Raw genomic sequence first — 18,831 nt, forward strand, 5'->3', positions numbered from 1 at the left:
TTTATGAAGTAAAATTTGTGTTTAAAAAGATAACTTATACCTGTGATGTAATTCCACTATAGTGCTTTGTTCTGCACAATGTATATGGTAATTTAGGTCAGAGCTTTTCCTGTCTCCTCCTTCAATTAGTGCATGTTCTGTCGTGAAAATTTTGTGTTACTCATGGAGTTCTGGAAAAGGAACAAAATTGTGCTAAATAGATGAATTCTAACCTGTTAGAGCACATTGATGTTTATGAGCTGTATTATTTAGACATCATGTGTGTGAATAGCACACTGTACCTCCCTGTCATAGCATACATGTTTTGGTTTAAAAAAAAAGAAATCTCTATTGAAAGTAAGAGGTTAATTTTAATACCTTTGCAGATGTAATAAATACAGTATCTCAGATAATGATGGAAATTTCATTGTACTCCTAGAATAGAAGTTGTACTTTTGTTGTTTCTGCTCATCTCTGAATTCTACCAGTGAAATGAAGGGCACTCTCCCACTGACAGATTTAATCCACTAAATGATAGCTTTGCTTTGAATTAGATCTTGAAGATTATGAGCTGAAAACACTGTTTAGTTGTAATGGGAAGCTCCAAATACAAGATGTGTCTGTCACTGATGTGCTACTTCAGGCATGCAATGAGAAAAAAATAACTGATGCAAGAAACTTTATATGAGTGTGTCTAGCAATTGCATCAAATTATTTCCTGTCTAGAATCCAAGTCCCTGGACAGTTTCAAGGGACTGTGCTCTTATCAGTCAAGCAAGTGGTGGACAACTGTGGGAGAAAGGGATTAAACCCTTTTGTGCTAGTTCAAGCTGGACTTGGCTTTTCCTGTCCTTAAAGAACTGAGATGATTTCCAAGAATATTCTGAGTTATACAGCAGCTTGCAGGAAATAGAAGTATCAAAAGAAAAGGAGGAACAAAAATCTGGTGGTCACAATATTTGTGTTTTGAAATTTGAAGAGAGTGCTCTCTGGGTTAGGCTCAATCCTGCTCTTAACACAGCTGTACTGGCTATCATTGGATGGGTAAATGCTTTGTATACTCATAATAGTAATTTTAATAAATAGAGTAATATTAAATGTACATTTTTTTGTCTTTACAAAGAAAATGTGCAATGTGTTTTACAGTATTTCAGCTATATCTCCTTTATTTTTGTCTGGCATGAAATGTAAATGCCTTTCTCGTGTGAGTGACCTAGAAAGAAGCAAACAGTGCTGCTCACTGCTGAAATAATCAAATGAATCTTTTGTTACTGTTCAGGTGGACCCTGAGGTTTTTTCTGCACTACCTGCTGAGTTGCAAGCAGAGCTGAAAGATGCATATGATCAAAAGCAGAAGCAATCAGAGCAGCAGCCTGCTAACACTTTAGGTGAGAATGTGCAGTTGTGCAATAGTCTTCTGGTGTAGGAGTTGTTTGCTACCTAAACAGCTATGCAGCCCTAAGTAACAAACTGGCAAATATAACCAAAGCTTCTCTAAAGATGCTGTGTTCAACTGAATTTCTGTATTTTATTTTTGGCAGCCTGTCAGTTACAACCAGCTTTGTTTTCAGTTTGCAAACAGGTGCCCAGCTTTACTCAAATGGGTAATTAATTCAATTCATGGGGGCTGTGGCACTAAGCTTCCCCACATCCATATGTTTGCCAAATGGAATCCAAACTAGATGTGTCTTGTGATTTAAAGCATTGCACTTTCTTCAGTTAGTTAAACTCTTTTCAGGGAGCATTCTCATGGTTCCCTGAAACCCATAGCACTGGCAGGGTTTGGGGGCAGCTAGAGAAAGATATACTGCATCTCACTGAATGTCTCACAGTCAGCTGGGTTTACTCTGAGCTGATCATCCAGGTCTCCTTTTTATAATCAGTAGAAAGAAATAAGACTAATTCCCTGTGAACATGCTTTGTCATAAAAATAGATTGTAAATGTTATTGGCCTGATTGCCAGTTAAACGCTGCACTGTATAATCACACCCTGATTTCATAGCCAGTGGACTAATGCATATAAGTTAGGATGATGGAATGAGAGAGAGATTTCCTTCGTGAACTGTGATAAAAGCATTGTGGGGGCTTTACACTGCTGGCTTGCTGCTGACACTGGTGGGGCAGTGCTCTGACTGGGGTGAGGCAGTTTGTCCAGTAGAATCCGATTTCACCAGCTGCTTAATGTGAGCATTCAAGGACTGAAATGCTCACATTAAGAAACTTATGAATAGCTGAGTGTCCTCTGTACACTGAAAGTCTAACAGTGCTTGCAGATTTGAAATGGTGTGTACATTAAAGTTGCTGTATCTAGGCTGTGTTTTCTCAAGTGATCATTAGATTTTTGTTGGAGGTAGAGTCTCCCTTTCAATGGAAAAGTATTAAATTTTAAATGTATCAACCATTGACTCTTCCTGTGTTTTTCAGTGTCAAAAAATCCTTTCGTACACCTGAAGCATACAACTATGAAAAATAAGAAAAAAATACGGAAAAAAAATGCAGTCAGTCCTGTGAAAAAGATTCAGAGTCCTTTGAAAAACAAACTTACTGGTAGTCCTGCAAAAAACATGCCAGCTACATCTGGAAGCCCACAGAAGCTAATAGATGGTTTCTTGAAACAAGAAGGAACAGCTGCTCAGGTACTTCTAACACAAACAGCTTTTGGTAAAGCTGTGTCTGCTTCTTTAGATTGAGTTCAGTAGCTGTTTTTCTTTACTGGATTCTTCTCTGACACTTAGCTGTGTATGTACCTGGTGTTGCCATATTTGTCAGCCTGAGCACTATCCAATTCCATGTTTGGAACAGGCTGAAGCAGTTCCATCGACCTCGGGCTCTGCGGGCCCATCAGCTCTGCAGAGGGAGCAGCAGCCGGGCCCCTTCAGGCCACAGGCCCCCAACCTGGCTGGAGCTGTGGAATTCAACGATGTGAAAACGTTGTTGAAAGAGTGGATCACAACCATCTCAGGTGAGGGATGTCACACTGGGTGATCTTGCAGTGCATCACAAAGAAAACTGCTTTGAGAAGGTTTTTTGTACTTCCTTTCTCCTTCACTCTTCCTTTTGCTGGTTATTTTTCACAGTAGTCTTGAAGTCTTACTGCCTTGGCAGTCTTGGAAGAACTTGATTCTTTCTGCTAGTTGTTACTCTGTGGCTTTGTAGCTCCTCTTGCTTAACATCATGAAAAGTAACATGATCCTTCTTCAAGGATGTGTCTGGCCATTGTCCTGTGCCTCAGTGTTACTTGTGGCTGAGGTTTCCTCTATTTTTCCAATATATTGCAACCGCTAAGATGAAAGTTCTTGAAAGGGAATTCATTTCTTCTGTGAAGATCTCTTCTTAGAGGCAAAGGAGTGCAGGGTTTGGGATTTTGTCAAAATAAATGCTGGGAAGAGCAGTAGATAAAAAACCAGTGCAACTGTGACACTCTTGCTAAATTGTGATCTGAATTAGGCCAAACAGATAGCAACTCCTTAAACCTTGGGAAATTTGACCTTCCTGCCATGGACATTATTATTCTCCTGAGAGTTTCAAACATCATTGCATTCTAAAACCCAGTCTCTTTTCCCTTTGGTTACTGCCAGCTTTGCTGTCATTTGTTCTTACTGAAAAAAAAGAGGTCTACAAGACAGGTATTTCAGGACCCTGCAGTCCTGTTATGTGCACAGCTTCTGATGTCAAGATGTGTGAGAATACAGAAATTGTCAGGTTGGCCCCTGATATGCTGACATGGCAGAATTTCTTTATATTGTATTCCCATTATTCTGTGATTATATTCTAAGTATACTTAGGGAAAAGACCTCATTTTTAATTTTTTTTTTAATTGCAGATCCTATGGAAGAAGACATTCTACAGGTTGTGAAATACTGTACTGATCTAATAGAAGAAAAAGACTTGGAAAAGTTAGATCTGGTTGTCAAGTACATGAAAAGGTAACTTAATTGCTGGTATTTGTGAACTTTAGACTATTTTTGTCAGAATTTATCCTCCAGATGCTGCATTGTGAGCCCATTAACCCATCAGACATTCCAGTGATGAGTGGTCTTAATCTTGAATACTGGGGTTGAGGGAAGGAGTTGGAGTGTTAAAATAGATAATTTGTGAAAAAATAAGAGTAATATTTAGTTGTAATTCATAGAATTACAGAATGGTTTGGGTTGAAAGTGACCCTAAAGATCACCCAGGCCCAACTCCCCTGTCATGGGCAGGGACTTCTTCCATTAGACCAGGTTGCTCAGAGCTCCATCCAGCCTGGCCTTGAACACTTCCAGGGATGGGGAATCTTCTCTGGGCAACAATTTCTAGACAAAGATTGTACTTCTCATCAGCACTGTCCCTTTTCTTCGTCCTGTTTTTGTTCATTTTTTCATGGTATCTCTAGACCCGATTTCATTCTCTGTCTGTATCCAGATTCTGTCTCACTCCAGCCTTTAAATGCATTCCTGTTACTTTGTTGTTGTGCTCCTGTTACTCTTGCCATGAGTTTATGAGGTTATAATTCATGTATGACTTGCTTTCTAACTAAAGCTTAACCGTGGAGCTCAGCTTTCTAGGTTTTAGATCTGCAAATATGTTTCACACAAAGAATCAACACCAAAAAGACTACAGAAGTGTAGGAAGTTCACTGGGCTTTTGCATTATATGATATCTTTAGGCCTTGAGAAATGCAAAATACACAGTGTAATGAACTGTTTCATGAAATCTGTGTAGCAAATTCCTTATAAGAACTTCTGAATTGTCAGAATATCCCATTCCTGGTCCCTGTGTGTTGATCTGCCCTGATGGCAGTGTGTCTCCCCAGAGGGTTCCCACTCACCCATGTGGTGCTGATGTTACACCCTCCAAAGCTCTGAGTGTAGGACTCTCTGCTCTCCTGCAGTACAGGGACCTAGAAGGGACACTGAGAGTACAGAGCTGCTTTATTTTCCTTGGGCACTCCCTCCATTCACTTCTTGTAGCTGCTGATCATAAGAGCAACTCACATCATAGGGGGAACTTGTAATTCTCTGTGGATTTTGTTTTTAGCAATAAATACAAAAAATAAAAAATTATTATATAAAAATTATATAGTGCCCCAAAACCCTATTATTTAAATGTGTTGATTGCACTTGGCATTTGTTTGAAATAGAGAAATAGCATCTCTGTCTTGGGATGAGGAAGTAAAGATGAGGATTCAGAAGCTTGCCCAGTATGCAGCTGGTGGAAGGTCACCCACCACTTAATCCACAGGCTCACTCCACTGCCAGCTGCCAGCATTCACAAGCTGCTGTGCCACTGCTCACACCAGGAATTCGTGCTGTTAAGTCAGGCTTGGTGTGTTTAAGTAGAGAGGGAGGGCTTTACCAGGACTGAATCAAAATTCCATCCCTGGGGAACTGCTGTGATCTTGTTTTCCAGTGTGAAGACCAAAAGTGACTGTAAAAGGACTGGTTCTGTAATGGTAATTTTAAACCTCTTCTTCCTTTTCCCCCTCAGGTTAATGCAGTCATCTGTGGAATCAGTTTGGAATATGGCATTTGACTTCATTCTTGACAATGTTCAGGTAGTTTTACAACAAACTTACGGAAGCACATTAAAAGTTATCTGAACTTGTAGTAAAGAGCTTGGTGAGAGCCTGGAGCTCTCTGCTAGCTGTGCCATAAGTGCTCGTGAGGTATTTGCAAAGTGCATGATAGTAATGCCCTGAGTTTTTATAATTTCAAATTTCTTTTTAAACAACAAAGTGTTTTGTACATTTCTTTTCAGAAAGTGCCAAATTTGTCAGTATTGCATGTAAATAATTGTGTTAAAATTCTTTTATTGTAGTATAGAATCTATTTACAAAATGTTTGTTTATAAAGTTTTATGGATTTTTACAGTGAAGTGTTTACAGTTGTTTAATAAAGAACTGTATGTATATTTTTGTACTGATTCTATTTTGTGATGCTTCAGTTTGAATATAGTGAACCCCTTTTACTAAAGCTGCAGCTTTGATTCATTTCACAGTTTTACACAGTGGCACTGCCTCAGCACATGGAGGAGGCTGCTGTACAGGCACCTGGCCACTTTTTGTTTCTTCTTTGCTAACTTTATTACAGATTTTAAGATGAGGGAAGAATATTAGTTCATTTTCAGTTTCATCCTTCAAAGATTCAAGCCAGGGAGTAGCCAACACAGAGCACTGGTCGAGCCTGCATCTGTCCTCTGCATTGCTCCTACTCAAGACGGAGCCATTTGTAAAGCCCACGGCTCTCCCCAGCCTGTGGCACACATTTCCTTCATGCAGCATAACAAACTAGATTGTGGGGAGCAGCTGAGACAGAATAAACCATCCCATCACTGTGGCCCTGCTTGCCTCCCTGCAGTTCATGTTTCGGGCAAGTCTGCTTTTTCAGGTGTGCACCAGCCTCACACAGTTGTACTTGGCGCAATGCATTGAACAAGGCTGTTTGGGGACCTGGAGAGAATGAAGAACACTTGACAAAAACCAAGTTGGTAAGAAAAATCTTGGCTGAAGAACATGGGGGGCGAGGGGGGAAGGTGAGAAGTATGCCACATAATGCTGGGCATAGAACTGAGAGCAGAAATGCGAGCTGGAGCCAACCCTGGAGCAGCATTTGCACCACTAGCGTAAATGGAAGCACCTTGCCTAGCAGAGGGCAGGAGCTGCTGCTGGAGAGCAGCTGCCAGTACAGCTGGGGCACAGAAAGCTCTGTGGTACATCCCTGGCTGCAGCACAGCTCACAGCAGTGGCAGCAGGGTTTTACCTTTAGGTTGTGACCTTGGCTTCCTCCTGCCACACACTGGGAGAGCTGCCAACCTGTACAGCCAGGTGACACATGAGGGAAGGGCAGGAGATGTCGCTTCCCTTGACTTCAGTATGGCTTTTTGTTAGATCTCCTGTACCATCCTCAGGGAGAAGCTGAGGAAGAACAGGCTGGGGAGAGAAGTTAACTGAAAACTGGGCATGGTGGTGAGTGGTACCATGTCCTGTTAGGGGCCAGGCCCAAGTAGTGCCAGGTCCATCCTATCCATCCCCTTTGTAAAGGAGCTGGGCAATGGGGCGGTGCAGCCTCAGCACGTTTGTGATGGCACAGGCTGGGCTGAGGGGGTGGGGGGTGCTGGGACCCCCATGAAGTTCAGCACAGAGGTGCCAGGGTCTGCTCCCAGGGAGGGGCCAGCTCTGGAGTAAAGCCTGGGGCTGCCAGGCTGCAGGAGGAGGATCCCCAGGAGCCAAGGCAGGAGCTTGTTCTGTTCCCTCTGCTCAGCACTGGTGAGAGGCCCCTGCAGTGCTGGGCCCCTCGGTGCAGAGCAGTTCCCAAGCACAGGCCCCAGTGGTGCCGCTGGGAGTGGAGCTTCTCCCACAGCCCGGGGAGGGCTGAGACAGCAGGGACCTTGAGCAGGCTGGGGAGGCTGATCCATGTGAATAAACACCTCAAGGTGCTCATTTCCTTGCATCCAGCCATCAACACCTGTCTAGAGAGATGGGCATTGTCTGAGCCAAGACCTCTCAAGTTTCCCTTAGTTTCTAGGTTGGGTCTTTTGGAGCCCCTTCAATTCCTGCTTTTGAAGCTGCCTTTTCTCTTTGCCTTGGTTTAGAAAAACCAGCACACAGCTGCTCACATCAAGGCAGGTACTGCTGAAACTCAAGCAGGTAGTTTACCAGTCAGGTTTGAGGAACTGGCTCTCAGACAGATGTACAATTGGCATCTTTAAAAGGACTCAGCATTAATTGTCAGGCTGTTTTAAGTTCCACAACAGGAGCCTGCCAAAGGAGCATATCTGTTTCCTGGAGATTTTACCTATGGGAAGAACACCCTTAGGGATTTGAGGGAACAAAGAAGAATACGTTGACCACACTCTTTAGACATCTGTGTTCTGAAGAACTTTTTATTAGTGTAGTTTTCATGATTGCATAGTTTGCAAAAGAAAATTTTAACAATTAAATGCAGTCTCCTCTCTCTGATCATTGTGTTCACCCACTGATGGGAAGTTGCACCACACACGAACCATAGTGAAAAGGTCCTTTTCAATGGCAAGTTTAAAGTCTAACAAAAAATAAATCCAGAAAGTTAAATTCCATTTGCAAAGGAGGTGAGTTACTAAATGTTCTTTTGTAACGGAGTCGACATAGTCTCAATCAAAACATTCAGATTTTTCAACCAAAAACGTAATCCAAGTGACAGAAGAAATCTGATCAAACTGCGTGTTGAATGTTAAACTCTTGTAAATATCTTAAACACTAAAAATCTCAGCTGCATGAATAATCCTCAATTTTGTTTCAGCTTGTGCTTTTGAAGAATGTTTGTTTTGCTCCCATCAGCATGAGCTGTGAGTTACCCAGAGACAGCCTCAGAAAGAATCCATCAAGCTGTCATGCCGGGCAGGGAGGCAGAGGGGGAGGGGGGCAGGAGAGTGCTGGGATTGCAGACTGGCTCCTGGTCAAACATCACAACCATCCACGCTGGAGCTGGTCAGTCCCACGGCGTCGGGTGGCGCCCCAGCTGTGATGCAGGTCCACAGTCACAGCTCCGGGCTGGCAGCCGGTGGCAGGAGCTCACACCCTGAGCAGCAGCTGGAGAAGAGATCCCTGCTCTGACCTGGGAGTTCGGTGCTAAGCACCTGGCCTGCCCCTCCCGTGCCTGAGCACCAGGAAGTGCATTCTGGAGGAAACGCCTTTGCTGGAACAGCCTCCGCCCTTCAGCCAAGCACAGGGAGGCAAGAGGGGCCCTGCCTGGCCTTTCCACACCTGCCACAGCCCATGAAGTGAAATCTGGATTACCGAAGCAAACTGTAAAACAAATGGGCTGCTGTGTCCATCTCCTTTATTTGTGGCTCTGCATTATAATGATTACAGTTGACTTCCATGAACTGTACAAGCAGTAAAAGGTGGGCAGCTATGCTTTTACAACAATTGTTTCACACAAAGCAAATACAGAGATACCCAATTGCCTAATTTTCTATTAAAAAAACTCTAGAGGCACAAAGCAGAAGAATGTTGGAAAAGAAAGTCAAGGAAAGAGGTATGCATAAATAAAGAAGTATTTCTTACATCAAAAATGTCCCGAGAATCACAAAGTCTGCAGAAGCTTGGTTAATCAAATACTGCAGTACTGCTCTCATCAGTATAAAAGTGAAAGAGCTTTAGTTCTGTAATAAAAATTCAATTTATTTTATTTTGGAGAGAAGGAGGGAAAAAGGGTGGAAGGAAGGTGTAAGAGAGGGAAGGGCAAACTTTAAAACAGCAGCCAGTATTAGGAAGGGTAGTAGGAGAGGTGAACAGGCACATTGGAACCATGGGAACATGTAAATTGACCACTGTCAAACCAGTGTAAATTTCTTGGTTTCTCATGGAAAACATTTTATCCACATATTTTCCTCCCAAACATATATCCAACACTGTCTTCAATACAGGACTTTGTTGGTAACTTTTTAGTAACAGGAAGAGTGCATTTATTCCTGCCTCCCCATTGCTGTAAAAGTTATCTAGATGATTTCAAACACTTTCTTCAGTTCTACTATAAGCTGCCAGTCAGACTTCTGCATCTCATCCCTGAACCAGTCCTTCAGAGCATCGATGGACTGACGGCTGATCTGTAACACACGAGACAAGCCCATCAGAAACACACAGGAATTGACAGCAGCACACTGCAAACAGGTGCTCTGAAGTTAGGGCAATCTGCACAGCAGCTGAACTCATTCTAAGCCCCCATTTGCTTCATTAAGCCCAGCAGCTGAATGACCCAACCTATTTGTTTCCCTTAATTTCTTCTCACACCATGTCCCTTATCTGGGCTAGATGGGCTGCAGCTGGACAGTAAGGCAAGAACCAGAGAGTCTCCTGCTTCCACCAGGGCCTACAGGACCAGCAACCCCAGCCTGTCCCTGTCCCAGGCCCTGCTGGCCCTTCATTCGTGGGCACACACCCCTGGCACGTGTGGCAGGAGGTGTCCTATGACACAATGACTAAAGCAGTTGGGAAGGTGGAGAGCTGTGGCTTCACTTCCAACAGCAAAAGATGAAGCAAAGGATCATCTCCTCATTCAAGCCCAGTGCCCCACAGTCAGAGCAACTGGAGGAGTGCTGGTTGTGCAATTTCAGGACAGGCTGTGGTGCCCTGGGGGACTGCTGAGCTCTGTGTACAAACAGCTGGCAATAGTGAGTGTGGCATTTTGCCCTCTCAGGTGCTCTGAGCTGCAAGGTCTTTGCAGCCACAGCACCTCCTTCCTCAGGCTTCTGCAGGGGCAGCACTACAGACCTCACACCCCAGCTCCACAGGCCTGGGCTGCAGGATGCCACACACACCCTCCCCAGTGAAAGTCAGTCTGTGACTGAAGGCTCCTCCCCTGTTTCTGAGGCTTCATGCTACATTTCACTTCAGGCAAGCTGCCACTCTGTCCTAAGGCCTTTGCACAAACACAGACTGCTCTTACCTTGCTGACGAGGATATCTGTTGCTTCAAAATGTCGTCCATACATTTTAGGTGATTCCCCAGGAATAGGTTCTATTTTAACACAAACTTCTTGGCCTTTCTTTGCCACATCCACTGGTTTGTGGTTTATTTCAATACTTGTGACTATTCCAATTTCAACAAACTGTAATACAATGAAGCAGCTGTAACACATCCACCAAACCTGTGTGTGTGCGCCCTTCTCTAAACTCCTGTTTGGAGGCACAGACTTGCTGCAGGAAGTGTGGCCACCTCAGCACAGGCAAGCCAAATGTACAGCACAGCAAGTGCTCCATCCTGAGAAGGACAGGGACACCAACCTCCCACAGCCCATCTGGGATATCAACTGGTTAGCCCTTAAAAGGTCAAGAGCTGGTTCTCCCCCTTTTTAGCTACCAGGTAAGACAATTTTGCCCATTACTCAATACCACAGCACAGAACTGGCATGTGCCCTCCAGCTACACTTCCTGTGCCCTGCTCCAGGGCTCAACTCTTCTGGCAGAGTGCAGTGAGATATTTGAGCACCAGAAGAAAGACTTGATCTGCAGGTCTGACCCTCATCTCCCACCAGCAATCTGTGCAAGGGAAAAGCATGCAAGCACTCCGAGGAGCATCATCCCAGGAAGTACCAGCTGGATCAAACATGCAGTGGGAAGAGGCCCTTACTTACATTTTTGCTAGGTACACACATGGGAGTCCCCTGCTTCACCTGGCCGGCCTCAACCACAACACCCATCACTATTGGGTCACGAGAGTTGAAAATGAACTGAGGGAGTATTTTCAACTTGCATGGAAACACTGCTATATGCCTGGAAGGTGACAAGAAAAGGCACTTTGAAACATACATCCACTGTTCCAGTGTATCATTAACAGCTCTGCCTTCTCCCACACTTCTTGGGCATTCATTCCAGGGGTGTTACTTGGAGAAAAGCAGGAAAAACCTCTTTACCAGTCTTGCTAATTCTAGTCCACACCTGTTCTTCAAGAACTACAGGGAGTAATAATCATTCATACCTGGCATGGATTTTAATTTGACAGGCTTGAGTGCTCAAGTCAGACCAAGACCAAAGGAGTAGTAATTTTACAGTGTAATTATAGCCTCACTTAAACACAGGAATAGAAATGTTGTTGCCTGAACTCCAGAATGTCAAGGGGGTTTTTTTGCCAAGTGAACAAATACATTTAGAAACTGAGCTAAACAAACTCAAGTTGGGATCAATATGAAACTAAACACATTTTCATTTATTTTGATTGTCCTTATTTTACTGAAGGCCACCCAATGACACATGATGCCAAAAATTAATTTTGGGTCCCTATAAATCTTTGAATGATTACATATTCATGTTACTGCAGTCAGAATTAAACCCTCTACACTGGGATCATGTGAACATGAAACAATAGAATCCAAATCCTCTTAGTTCTGTTTTTTTAACTCTGCAAGACTAACTCATCTGCCACAATCTAGGAAGAGAAGCCAAGTACAGAAAGCAAACTGTAATAAAAACACTCCATATTACACAACAGTTCTAGCTGAATCCTGCATCTGCTGCACAACTTTCACAGCTCTCACTAGGCCTAATCCAGACCTAAACAACTAGACTGGAACACTGAATTCTTGAAAACTATCAATTTATCATCCTACCATCTTCCTCCTCTCCTCCCTTTCCATCAGAACCATATGCCAAGTAATAAGGAAACAAGTAGTTAAATACAGCTTCATTTATACTAAAATAAGAGAGACACTTATTTGGGAAACACCCAGAAGACAACTGCTCATACTTACTTGAATTCCTCTTGTTTCTGCTTTTTGTAATCTTGTCTGTATTTTGTGAAGGCATCAAACAAGTGATAAATGATTTCAGCACTGAAGATGCGAACTCCTAAGCTGTCGGCCATCTCCTGCGCGTCCCGCTCAATCCGCACGTCGAACGCCAGGATGACGGCGTACCTGCGGGAACAGCGGCTCAGCACAGGGCTCCCCAAGCAGAGCAGCCTGTGCACAGCAAAGGTACTCACTGTGGGTCGTGCTCCAGCATCACTGAGGCCTTCATAACATCTTTTTTATGGACAGGACCAATATTTATTCCTGAATACTGTTGAAGAAAGCCACAAAAATCAAGTCACTAATCTCTGAGTGAAAAGGAAACATTTACTGACTAAACACAGAATCAATGGCATCAGACAAAGCACAGTAGTACTTACTGGCACTTCTGATGTTTTAAGAAATTCAAGTAATGCTTCTAAAGAGCCTAAAGTAGAAGCCTGGACATAAACACCTTTCTCTTCTAATTTGATTGCATTCAGTGTTTGCTTCAGTTCATGTATTAGTTCATCCTTTAGGAAAAAAAAAAAAAGGAGAGAAAACAAGTTTTAGTTCTATTGCTATTTATGCCTCAGGGTACAAAATCTTCCTGTTCATGAGCTGCTGAAAACAGGCAACAGCCATGGTGATAGGTCCCAAGGGACAGAGCTGCAGTGTAAATCATACACAGCCTGTGAGATACTGACTGTTTCTGGCATTAGAGAAGCCTGAGCTGAACTAGACCTGAGGATTTTGTGGGAAGATGATCATATAAAACTGAGCACCTTCAGAGCTGGTAACATCTCTCTGCAGACCTCACATCACTCTCCCCAGCAGTACAAGTTTCTGCTGGCAAGGCTGAGCAAACACATGGCCCACATTGTGTGGCAATGCCTTGGCTGCCTGGAGATCAATGACAAAAGCTGACACCTAAAACCACGAGCTGGGAAGGATCCTGAACACTCTTTAGGCCTGGGTACCAAACAGGATGCAAGAGCAGCAAAGCCAATTTGTTGCTTTTAGAGAAGTGAAAAAAAACACATTGTTTTAGAGCCTATGCCTTCTAACCTCAAACATGAAAGTCTCTTCCTCTGGCAGACGGATGGGTTTTGCCATTGACTTTTAGCCATTGTATATCTACTACCAGTAGTACACTTGAAGTAAATACTCGTACAGACCCAGCAGTAAGGTCTGTGTTTGGACATCCCAAAAGTTTAACCTCCCTTAAAAGGCACAAATAAATAGACAGAAGACTAAAGGAAGACTATGATTAAAAGTAAACTAGCAACATGTAAATTGACAACATGTAAATTAAAAGTGAATTAGCAAACTAACTTCCTGCCTTTGGAGAAGCAAAACACACAGAGCAGTTTTGACTTTAGGGTAGCTACATCCTTTCCTCTACCATTTCTAACATGTCACAAAAGAAATTTATTCCAAAGGTCTTGAATTAGCTTTGCAATTAGGAGAGTTTGCAGAACTCCACTAGTAGATATGTACCTAATATAATTTGATTAGAATATATCCATAATTTACTACAAATACCAAATCAGTAATTCACAGAGCCAAACTATGCCATGATACTTGTTTTCAAACCTTATTCTAGCAGCAGAGACACCCCAGCAAAATATCAGGAAAAAAGCTAATGGTCAAGATACTAAAAATATCAAACCACCAAAGCTTCACACGGGCACAAAACATGTTACTGGAACAGTTTTTAAAACAACCAAAAAACCCAGTTATTTGCAAACTGAGCTCTCACATTTGAGTTTCACCACCAGAGAGCTCAAGTTACCCTCAAGTGTGTTCAACATCAGCCACCTCACCTTGAGAACTGGGACTTCATCCTCTTTATGAGCTACAAGCAATGGCAAACCAGCCAAGGTTTTTTCCAAATCTTTCCCAAGAATCTTCACACCTTGAGCAGCAACAACCTCTTTGTGCTTTTCATACTGGTTCTGAAAAAGAATATACACACTAGCACAGAGTTCTGTGCTGAGCAGCAGAAGAATACAGCAGGGAGCAGTGAAGTGCAGCAGCTCCCAACTTTCATCATGATTGTCTTTGCTTTGCACTTGCACCTTTCAGTCCTCCTGCTCCTTCAGATACCCCCTGCACCTTTGCCAAGGTGGGCAGGGCACAGGGAAATCTCAAAGCAGAGAAGGGGGCCAAAAAGGAACATGTACTAGAAAAAAGCAAGCAACAATAGGCATCTACTCACTAATAAGACCCACAAATTCAGCCCCCTAGGTAAGTGATGGGAAGATGTTAACAATTTAACAAAAACACTAAAGCTTAGCTGACACACAGCCCAAGCCTCTCTGCAGGAAGGGCTGTCTCACTCTCCCACTGGAGGCCATCCAGCCTTCTCATGTGCTTAATCCCATGTACAATTCCCCAGGTTCTCTCCCCATCCAGGGGAACCTCAAAGATGTCACACTCAGGGCATGGCTCTAAGACATAACAAAACCAGTTATTTCTGAAGATCTTTAAATTGATGTTGGAAGGATTTTCTGGTTTGTTTCCTAATTTTTTATTTGGATGTCCCATCCTTTTCTTAAAACTGCAAGGCAGCTTCCTTCCTCAATAAGCACTTTGATCCTGCAAACCTCTATCCTTTAGCCCTCCACTCCAAGAATCTGGGTCTTACTTCAAAGATGACAATTCCACATGAACAAGCTGAATCAAAATGCATCCTCACTGCCTGCATCAAAAAAGCCCAACAGCTACCCTATGTTTACTTCCCTGCTCAGGGCTCCCAAACCTGAAAGGTTTATCGTATTACATTCACCTAGGTTATCTATATGGTTTTCTTTGCCTTAAAACAAGTCTGTGCAGACATTAATTCCTTCCCTTTTACACAGGAAACATCAAAGCAGTTCTTTTCATCATCTTTGAACTGCATGCATTAATCTTAATATACATATTAATTTATTTACAGCTTTTTGATTCTGTGTCTCCTCATTTCAAGGAAAGCCAGGCAGGAAGGATTTTAAATTCAGGGCCTCTCCTCAGGCTAATAAGGGCAGCAGAACCTACAACTCTTGAAAGCACCAAGAGGCTGCAGATTCTGCAGAAGTCCTGGCCACTGCCACTCACCAACCAGCCCTAAAAACTCATGTGTTCACTTTTCTCAAATGTAAGTGTATATGGTTTTTGTTACTAAAAAAACATGAAGTTGCTGTACCAGTACACTCCAGTTTCCATTTGAGATGGGCATCTCCCTCTCACATGTAGCCACATACCTGAATCCCTTCTTAAAGCATACACACCCTAATCCTCACTACAAGGTAATTCCCTGATCTCTTTGCCACTGCTGTGACAACACACACCCCAATACAAACATACAAATACATTTTCAAAAAAGACACCAGATTTCCCCTGCATTCCCCTTGAAACCCGCTTTAGATACCATTATTATAACCACGTTCTACTACATTCTCTTTTTATAAAGCTTGATTTAATTTTTTCCTGGTTCTGAATGTCAGTGCAGTAACAGCTGCCATACCTTAACTCGCAGCTCCTTCATAGGAGGAGGCAGCAGCAGGCCTCTGATCTGAGTCACAATAGGACCTTCTACCCCAGGAACAATAATGGTGTCTCCTTCTCTCAGACGTCCATTAATCAGAATAACATCTATGGTCGTGCCCATGCCCGGCAGTGCTTTCACCTGAATGAAAGGGGGAAAAAATCACTTCCTATTTAAGCACTGCAAACACACAGTTTTTACCAGAAGGAGAGATGCAGGGAAGGGAGGAATTTCTATATGAATTTCAAGAAAGGGTTGCTGTATTACCTCCATGACTTGAGCTCTTAGCTCCTGACACTCAGCCAGTCTCTTGGTCAGCATGGTTTGTGTGAGCTCAACCAGAAGAGCTATCAGACTGCCCATGCCATCCCCTGTGTGAGCAGAGGTAGGTACAAGAGAAACAAAAGTGCGGGGATCCTTATTCTCATAAAACAAGGCAGCGTTCAAGCCCTGCAATCAGGATTAACAGTTATATAGGGAAAAGCACAAATACACAGCAGTATTGACAGTAACATTCAACCCCAGGCAAACGCCACTGCATTTTTAAAATCCCAATTTAAAAAGCCAACACTGTTACCGACAGCATGCTATGGAACAGAATTATCCCATACTGCTTCCAAGTGTGGACTGAAGCCTCAATCCACACTGGGAAGCAGTATGGGATAATTCTACAAGGCTAATTACCCCATCTAGCTTCTAGATAGCATTTTATGTCACCAACAGCGGAAGTTCCCAGAACTGATGTGATTCATACCCTGCCAGCATCCAAGAGAAAGAGACAGATGGGATTCTCTCAGGCTAGTCCCAAAGAGAAAGAGAACAGTGACAGAAAACTCAACTGCTATTCGTAACTCCATTGACCAAGCACAGAAATTAGCTATTTTTCTCCAAACCAGCAGTAAGAAAAGAGCAGTTAAAATTATGCAAAATGTAAAAGCAACAAAGTTTGATTTATAAGAGTTAACACCAATATGTCAGAAGAGATGCAACGGCTTTCTTGATATTTCAAGTCGTTTTGAAGAACGGGTTAAAAAAAAACGAAACAAAAACTACCCATTCACCCAAAACAAACCACACCACCACACACCTCTTCACTAGCACTTTTAAGTAAAGAACATTGAATATTCCAACCTACCTGTTTTGCAAATTCCACTATGATAGCTTTTGCACGTTCTTCAAATTCATCTTTTGTATTCTTTTTCTGCTTCTTTAAGGTAACAGCTACATCTGTATCTGGACTTTTTTTCCAGTCATATAACCTATCAATCTTGAAAACACAACAGTATGTCATCTTATGCAGCTTACTAAAGGGTGTCTTTATGCTTATGCCACGTCATCAGTGAGAAATACTTTATCAACCAACTTAACCAGCCATCTATCTGCTCCAGTAATCAAATTAAAATGTTCTTATTTGCTTTGGCTGCTATATTTAGCTCTGTTTATGTCAGGCAGGATAGCAGTATAGCAATGATACTTCAGATGTTAAAAATTCAAGCGATAGTAATCTTTTTCATATGAAAAAAGTTTATGTGCATAAATTACACCAAGGTTAAAATAAAACATTAGAAGAGACCTGTTTATAGATTCACATACACACAAAAAAAACCCCAAAACCATGGAGGTGTTAGTGATTTTTCCTGAAAAGAGACTACACTAATTTTATAAAGAACTCCTAAAATTTACTGGTAAATATGGACCCTGTCCCATGTTGCTACAGAGAAGGGACCAGAGGGGGTTGTTCAAAAGACACAACTGTATTTCAGAAACACTTCCCCACCATAGCTGCCATAACAGGACAGACTTAGCTCAAAATTATCTTTGCTGTAGAAATCAAAACTACATCTTAAGAAAACTGATTATAACCTGGTCAAATAATACAACTATAACTTAAAATGCAAGAGCTCATAGCTATTTAATTTCAGGCTCACTGTAGGCCTTTGATGGCAACAAATAACAGCTGGGTCTTCAGATCTGACCAAGAGAGAACTCTCTAACACTCTGCCACAAGGCCTGGACACCTCTCCATCCAAGGGGCTGTTTGTATTCTTTCAAAAAGTGGCTGGTTTTGGCAATGAGATAATGCCCTCCTCAGTTCCAACCACCTTCCATCTTAAAGCTCCTTTCATTTTTGAAATATATTGCAATTTTTACACTGCACTCAAATAGCCTTCTGACAGCTCTCCCTCAGCATATCAGATGGCTTCCAAAGTCATTGGACATGAGTGATTTCTGTATATATAAAATAATTCACTGAGTCATCACAAACAGGCAGCGTAATTTCTCATGCAGAGGATTTTAAAAACAGGGCAGAAAAGAACTGGTAAATTTTCCATCTAATATTGCAAAGCCCAAAACACTTCCCACCAGTGATAACGTTACTGCTCCATGGCCTAAAGTCAGTTTGTCTTCAAGTCAAACTGACCAGTATCAGTGGCTAAAATAAAATATGACTTGACAAGGTGAAGCTTGTGTTGGAATTTTATCAGAAAATGGACACAAATCTATGTAAGTAGGCACAAGGAAAAAACCCCACAATTGAAGTACAACTTCCAGAAGGGTGAATCATATAGAGAAGTTACATAAGGCAAGAAAATTTACCAGTCAGAACTCCAAGAACTGATTGTTCTGCAAAGCTCCCGTGGAGCCACTGTGGTATCAAGGACACAAAAAGGCAACAACAGGACCCAAGAACTACTCCTTCAGATTTTACACCAAAAAAGTTCCAGTTCAAGGAAGAAAAAAGACAATTTTCAAAAGCCAAATGCACTATTAGAGTGGAGAAATATACTATTAGGATAAAAAAAATCTATCCTACCTTATTGAGAGCTACTATAAAGGGGCATTTCTTCGATTTCAACAGATTTATTGATTCAATTGTCTGTGGTTCCAAACCATGCATGATGTCAACTACAAGTATAGCAATATCACAAAGTGAGCTTCCTCTATTTCTTAGATTGCTGTGACATTAAAAGACAGGAAAAAAACAGGAAAAAAAAAACCAGTTATTTAGCAACAGAACCTATATAAAAACACCAAGTACAATGTCAAACTTACACTGCCAAACAACAAGCTAAAGCTCATCAGTTATTTCCCCTCAAA

General features: G+C 42.3%; 2 protein-coding genes across 4 annotated transcripts in view; one reads left to right on the top strand and one right to left on the bottom strand.

Annotated features, from left to right (window-relative positions):
• Positions 1-5,832, top strand: part of REV1 (REV1 DNA directed polymerase) — a 53,670-nt gene extending 47,838 nt beyond the window's left edge. For all 3 annotated transcript variants that reach the window (XM_058019198.1, XM_058019199.1, XM_058019200.1), the window contains 5 exons: positions 1,259-1,367; positions 2,404-2,615; positions 2,782-2,941; positions 3,803-3,905; positions 5,449-5,832. In XM_058019198.1, coding sequence (XP_057875181.1) covers positions 1,259-1,367; positions 2,404-2,615; positions 2,782-2,941; positions 3,803-3,905; positions 5,449-5,560 — 696 coding nt within the window. In that variant the 3' untranslated portion in view covers positions 5,561-5,832. The remainder of the gene's footprint in view (positions 1-1,258; positions 1,368-2,403; positions 2,616-2,781; positions 2,942-3,802; positions 3,906-5,448) is intronic.
• A 1,982-nt stretch (positions 5,833-7,814) lies between these two features.
• EIF5B (eukaryotic translation initiation factor 5B) overlaps positions 7,815-18,831 on the bottom strand; it is a 36,634-nt gene continuing 25,617 nt past the window's right edge. Inside the window, exons 14-24 of the mRNA XM_058045432.1 lie at positions 18,548-18,689; positions 16,868-16,999; positions 16,000-16,182; positions 15,712-15,873; positions 14,030-14,161; positions 12,605-12,736; positions 12,419-12,495; positions 12,186-12,350; positions 11,073-11,211; positions 10,386-10,547; positions 7,815-9,546 (exon numbers count right to left, since the gene is read on the bottom strand). Of these exons, the coding sequence (XP_057901415.1) occupies positions 9,439-9,546; positions 10,386-10,547; positions 11,073-11,211; positions 12,186-12,350; positions 12,419-12,495; positions 12,605-12,736; positions 14,030-14,161; positions 15,712-15,873; positions 16,000-16,182; positions 16,868-16,999; positions 18,548-18,689 (1,534 nt within the window). The 3' untranslated portion in view covers positions 7,815-9,438. The remainder of the gene's footprint in view (positions 9,547-10,385; positions 10,548-11,072; positions 11,212-12,185; positions 12,351-12,418; positions 12,496-12,604; positions 12,737-14,029; positions 14,162-15,711; positions 15,874-15,999; positions 16,183-16,867; positions 17,000-18,547; positions 18,690-18,831) is intronic.

The sequence above is a fragment of the Melospiza georgiana genome, chromosome 2 (genome assembly GCF_028018845.1).
Source record: "Melospiza georgiana isolate bMelGeo1 chromosome 2, bMelGeo1.pri, whole genome shotgun sequence".
NCBI lineage: Eukaryota > Metazoa > Chordata > Aves > Passeriformes > Passerellidae > Melospiza > Melospiza georgiana.